The sequence below is a fragment of the Myotis brandtii genome, unplaced genomic scaffold (assembly GCF_000412655.1).
Source record: "Myotis brandtii unplaced genomic scaffold, ASM41265v1 scaffold1080, whole genome shotgun sequence".
Classification (NCBI taxonomy): domain Eukaryota; kingdom Metazoa; phylum Chordata; class Mammalia; order Chiroptera; family Vespertilionidae; genus Myotis; species Myotis brandtii.
In genome coordinates this window covers 617,966-624,076 of record NW_005353677.1, presented here as the reverse complement: position 1 = coordinate 624,076, position 6,111 = coordinate 617,966, and the positions used below count along the sequence as shown (strand labels likewise).

General features: G+C 48.1%; 1 protein-coding gene across 1 annotated transcript in view; it reads left to right on the top strand.

Annotated features, from left to right (window-relative positions):
* The first annotated feature begins 867 nt into the window (after window positions 1-867).
* The window catches only part of FRMD4B (FERM domain containing 4B), a 122,097-nt gene continuing 116,853 nt past the window's right edge, over window positions 868-6,111 (top strand). The window contains exons 1-2 of the mRNA XM_014542553.1: window positions 868-898; window positions 2,412-2,418. Coding sequence (XP_014398039.1) covers window positions 868-898; window positions 2,412-2,418 — 38 coding nt within the window. The remainder of the gene's footprint in view (window positions 899-2,411; window positions 2,419-6,111) is intronic.

Sequence of the window (6,111 nt, the reverse complement as noted above, 5' to 3'; positions counted from 1 at the left end):
CTCTCTCTCTCTCTCTCTCTCTCTCTCTCTCTCTCTCTCTGCAGGGTGCTGAGCGCCGTGTGTACAGCGAGTGTGGAGAGCTGGGGCTCTGGGCTTGGGTCTAGCTCTGCCGTTTGTGAACCTCATTATGTGTGATCTCTCTCAGTTCTTTACCTGTAACACTGGCACTAAGACTGCCTGCCTCATGCGAGCAGCACGAGGACTGGATGTGCTGCTGCTGCTCAGTCTCAGTGCGGCACCTGGGACAGAGAGCGTGCCTGTCCCTGCTATTGTGGCTGTTGCTACTAAAATGCCTGGTGGGGGCCAGGCACAGAGGCACACGGGAACCAGCGCCCCCTCTGTCTTTATTTCTGCCCCCTGGGCTCTGGGAAACGGTTCTGCCGCATGCTTGCTAACTGACTGGTTAGCATTACCTGTCATTTATCTTCTTTAAAATGGGCTAGTAACAGCCTTCCTTTAAAAAGCTCTTTTTAATGGGAGAATAGGTAGATTCCAGGAAGGTTTAGCTGTTTGTTTGTGAGTTTCCCAGCAAATAAGGACTATAATAGAAGTGGCCTGAGAAGGAGCTCACCGCATTCTCAGGGCGTCCGATGGAAAGCGATCAGGAGCCTGCTTCTGAGGCTCGGACAGGCTTCTCAAGGTGCCACGGCTACTAAGGGATGAAATGGTTTTGAGTCCAGTCTGGCTTAGAACTCCTGTGCAAGTTGCATGACTTCTCAGGCCTCAGTCTCCTCGTCACTAGCAGGAGCTGTCCCCTCCACAGGCTTCTGCGAGGTTGAAATGCTACACCGGATGAGGGCCAAGTGTCAAGCACTCCTCCGGCACACACCCTCCTGGCCGCTGGCTGTGTCTCTCCCCTGGTGCCACATGGACTTGAACCAGATGTGCTTGTTCACAGGTCGGGACTCCCGGGATCCTGCAGGCAGTAGGTTGGGTGAGCCCGAGCCACAGACTCATCTAGAGAGGGAGCCACTCTGCCCTTCCCTGGCCAGATGTTGCCAGGGAGGAAATCCAGCCGTCTCTCCAGAGCTTGCCATCTGGACCTTTATTAAGTGGCACCTCCTAATTTCCGGTATTGTCAACTATAAGTTATTCATAACCATGTCTTGATGAACAGAATACATCCACCACCTTTCCACCTTCAGGTTAGTGACAAGGGCAGGCCTTCCTGTTGCTGGCGATGACCACACTGCCCTCTGACCTCCCTCACAGAGAGGAAAGGGCCTGGGAACACTGCACTCAGATATGCGGACAGACGTGCGGCGGGGGATAAAAGTAGCACTTTTTCTCCCCGTCACCTGCTCTGCCTTCTCCAGCGTGTGTGTCTTACCACGTCACACAGCGAGATGTTTGTTCAGAACCTCTCCCCCCGAAATGCCAGCCGTTGTATTATCATTGGTGGGAGCTTCAGTCATTATGAGTTGACAACTTTACCACATTAATGACATCATCGGGAGTCCATCCTTCGGAAACCTTTGCCTTGGTTTAGGTGTAGACACCTGTGGTATCTTATAAAGAGGCTTTTAGTTGCAAGAAGCAGAATCCAACTCAAGCCAGCTTAAGAGAGAGAGGAAAAGTGGGCTGATTGAGGGAATACAGGGGTGTTTCATGGAGCCCAGGGACAACATCCGCGCCCCCCCCCCCGGGCCAGTGGAAGGGACCAGAAGTGCGGGCAAGGGTTAGGGATGCAGTCGGCAGTTCTCGCCCGCTGGCCTCTCCAGCCGTGTGACTCCTCCTGCCACTGATGAGCTGCTTGTCCTCCACACACGGCAGCCACATTGTCACCTCCTCCGACTTCATTCCAGATTCCCTGGACTGAGGTTCTGATTGGTCCAGCTTGGGTCAGGTGGGCGTCCCTGCTCCAATCAACTGAGGCCAAAGGGCAGGACCAAGTTGTACAGATACGGCCGCCACTGCCCGTGTTTGTCCTCAGATGGGCAGACATGCCAAAGCATTTACCATCCAATTCTGTAGGGTGAGTTTATGTGTTGACAAAAAGGCAGTGGCCAGTCTGAGGGAGGTCCAAAGCAAAATGGAAAGGAAAAAGATGTCTTTGTAAAATTAGGGCAGAAATTCGTTTGGACTATGCAACAGCAGAGCGGTGTGAAATATTTTGACACGTTCCTTAATGGATTCATACTGTGTGAGTTGATCTTTTGAGTTTTATTTCATTACATCTTTCTATAGGCCATGAAGTTGGTTTCCTTATGTGGGTTTTACAAAAGAAATAAAATGACTGACACATTTATTTATTTCCTCCCATGCTAAAGTAGAAAAGAAGATGACTTTAATGTAAATCTTGGCTTGGCTCTTTTCTTGTCCAGGTAACTTTGAATAAATTACCTTAAACTCGCTTTCCTTATCCGTAAAATGGGACATTGCCATAGCATAGACTTGTGGAGCTTTGTGAGGTGACATGTATGCAGTGCACAGCTTAGTGCCTGGGACAAAGATGTGCTCCCTTTCCCCTTGCCACCAAACGTGTGTGTTTGGCCTTGGCTTTGTAGAGTTCAGGACGGAGTCAGGGCCGGCGCAGTCACCTCCTCGCACGCCTCCGGTCGCCGCTGCGGGCCTGTCTCCCTAATGCCACGGTCTGCCGCTGGGCTACGTTCCCACTCAGAGCAGAGCGCAGTCAGAAACGCAGGTGCAGTCGTTGGTGTTGTTCACATTGCAGACAGGCTGCTGGTCCCACTCCGAGCCCCGTTTCCTCCTGTGTGAAGTGGGATAAACAGCACCATCCCGGCCGGGGTCGTTGCTTGCAGCTCAGAGGGGACGCGAAACGCCAGGAACGGTATGGGCACAGCTGGCGCCCTGGGATGGAGCTGGTTTCTCTTAAACCAGGTTGTGTGTACCTCAGGGTTGTGTACCAAATGCTGCCCACGCTCTTCCAAGTGGCCCAGCCAGCACACACGTGTGGGCAAAGCTGCATGTGCAGAGTTCACGGTGACGTCCTTGTCATAAGGAAATGCGGGAGCGACGTGTTTCTCAGCAGGAATTACTGTGCGCACGATAGCTGACACCATAGAACCTTTAAAAAGAATGAGCTTGGCCTGTATGTGTTGACATTGGAAAGATCTGCAAGAAATAGCATTTGAATTGAAAATGGGGAAATATACACACACACACACACACCACAGACCCACACACATACAAACACAAATACTATGAGTATTTGCTTTATTTTCAGAATAATATGTCATATGTAATATTAAATAAAAACACTTCGTATGAATTTTTTAAAAATATGTACCTGGGCATGTCTCAAAGTCCGTATACAGTCGGTCTGCGAGGTTCTCCTCGAGTTGGCAGGTCCGGTGGCGGGAAGCAGGCGCTAGTCCAGGGGAATCTTTGCATTCTGTGCATCAGTAACTAGTTCACAAAGAGGATTTCCCCGAATTGCAATTATAAGTGATAAAAATTAAATATAATTGGAAATTTATACATCAAACAGTTCTTAACTGTGTATCTCACCTGTTCTTAATTATAGCAGCCATAGACTTGTACAGGGGGCAGAAGTTTCAAAAATGGAAGGTTTCCATTTGAACTTTAGAATCATGTTTTTCTTATAATTATGCATGTATTATATGTATTAAAGCATGCCAATGAATAAAGCCATTTGCATTTGAAAAATAAAACATTGACTTAAATAAAAATATAGTCGTTTCCTCTGGGAAGGAAACCTACTTCTCATAATAAAATCTTGTGTACATGTATAGGCATTATTTTTCCAGTATATTGAGTCATCTCTGTTTTTCATTCTTCTTTTAAATCAAAGAATAAAAACATTTAAATTTTTAAAAACCCAGGTGCTGATGCCATGTAATAAATCTGTGTCTGACGCCTGTTGATTTCCTCAAGTGAAGCCATTTTCAGGCTGAGGCGTCATATGTGAAATAAGTGACGACTCGCACTCTGGGGCTTTCCTGCCAGCCCAGCCTGACCCCGCTCGTGCTGTCTCTCCCACAGATGACAGAGGGCAGGCACTGCCAGGTGCACCTCCTGGACGACAGGCGGCTGGAGCTGCTGGTGCAGGTAGGTGTTGCCCACACGGGACAGCACGTCTGGGCCCCGTGAGCGCGTGGCCTGTGTCAGGCTGGCTGCTCATCTGTGCTCGAAGCCCGTGACGCAGGGTTGATTGCGGAGGAGAAGGAGCTCTGAAGTCAGAAGACCTGGTTTGTATGTGACTGGAAGTTGGTGACATATATTCAGATATGTGGGTTCCAGTCTGGCCTTGACGCTCAGTAGCTGTGGGCCCCGGGCAAGTGACTTCACTTCTTTGAATCTCTTGTTGGTGAATTGGATAACATAATGCTTCCCTGAAAAGGGTTATGCATTCTACCACTGTCCTGTCGCATGACCTTGTCCAATTTAAATACCCAGTTTCATAAACTGTGAACTGGCCTTAAGATGGCCTAGGCTTCCTCACAGAATTAAGGTTAAAATCAAACTAAATTCTATATGGAATGAAATCTCTTTGTAAAATATGTGGGATTTTGTGAGTCATGACATATTAATTGTTGATGCTTCTCTCTTCATCTACCCAACACTTTGGACCAAGAGTCTTAAAAACGTTGGCAGTCCCTGCTGACAGCCACACCTACAGCTCTGGCTAGCATTCTTCCCTTTGACCAAGCCTACATTTTTCTCCCGTCTGGGGCTTGTCCCTAGCCCTCTATGCATAGGCTTCAATTAGAATGAAAATAGTACAGCCAACAATAGTTTCACCAGAGTAGACATTTTAATCTAGATTTCTGCCTGTTTTTTTCTTCTTTTCTCTCCTTTTCTTTCTTTTTTTTTAAAAAAAAATATTTTTTTATTGATTTCAGAGAGGAAGGGCAAGGGAAAGAGAGATAGAAACATCAATGATGAGAGAGAATCATTGATTGGCTGCCTCCTGCACGCCCCCTACTGGGGATCCAGAGCACAACCCCGGGCATGTGCCCTTGACTGGAATCAACCTGGGACCTTTCAGTCTGCAGGCCAACGCTCTATCCACTGAGCCAAACCAGCTGGGGCTTCTCTGCTTTTCTTTACTTTCTTCTTTCTTTTTTTTTCTTCCTTCCTTCCTTCCTTCCTTCCTTCCTTCCTCTCTAATCATAACTATTCTTTATTCCCCAACAGCAAACATTCAACCCTCAAACCATCATAACAAACCCTAAACTGTTTGGCTCAAAGTCAAGGCAGATACCACCTAGCATGCCCTCCTGAAATCCCCTTTTCCGCTCTAACTGCAAATCCGGCCGCCACAGTCACTCAGCCATTCTGGCTAATTCCGAACCATGCCCCTTCCCCCAAGTCCAGCGCTTCCTAAAAGCTCACAGGTTCACTCCTTCCTCTCACCAGGTGCTCAGTAAGCACGAACAATGCCCACTTACAAGGGGCACGATGACTCCCTGGAGAGAGAGGGAAAGCTGGGGCTTTGTAAGCAGCGAACTGGGCTCAGGTCCCCGCGCTTCCTAACGGGAACACCAAGCAAGGGCTGACTTCTCCTGGCGTGGCTGACCCACCCAGAAAGTGGAGAATAAGGACCCATGCCTCACCGGCTCCTCGCAAGGACGGGATGCGAGCATAGATATACGGAGTGAGGCACAGTGAATGATTGTTAATGTTGTTGTTCTTTTTAACTCGATCTCTGATGCCCCCACAGCCTGGGTCTTGATCTTTTCACCTAGTCCACCAAGCCAAGTTACCCCTACATGCAGACAGTGAGGGGTTTAGTACTCCTTGTCCTGGTCACTAGCACCATACTACATATCAAAGAGTGTTTTTCAAAAACACCAAGGCTTTAGTAAACACAGTTTTACCTTAGAGCAGCGACGTCTAAGGCCCAGGAACTCATTTGGTCTGGCCCTGCCAAGGCATTAGGGGTGAGTTAATTAAATGTTTGACTAAATCAGTGGTTCTTAACCTGTGGGTCATGAACCCTTTGGCAGTTGAACGACCCTTTCACAGAGGTCGCCTAAGACCATCCTGCATATCAGATATTTACATGACGATTCATAACAGTAGCAACATTACAGTTATGAAGTAGCAACGAAAATAATTTTATGGTTGGGTCACAACATGAGGAACTGTATTTAAAGGGCCAGAAGGTTGAGAACCACTGCTCTA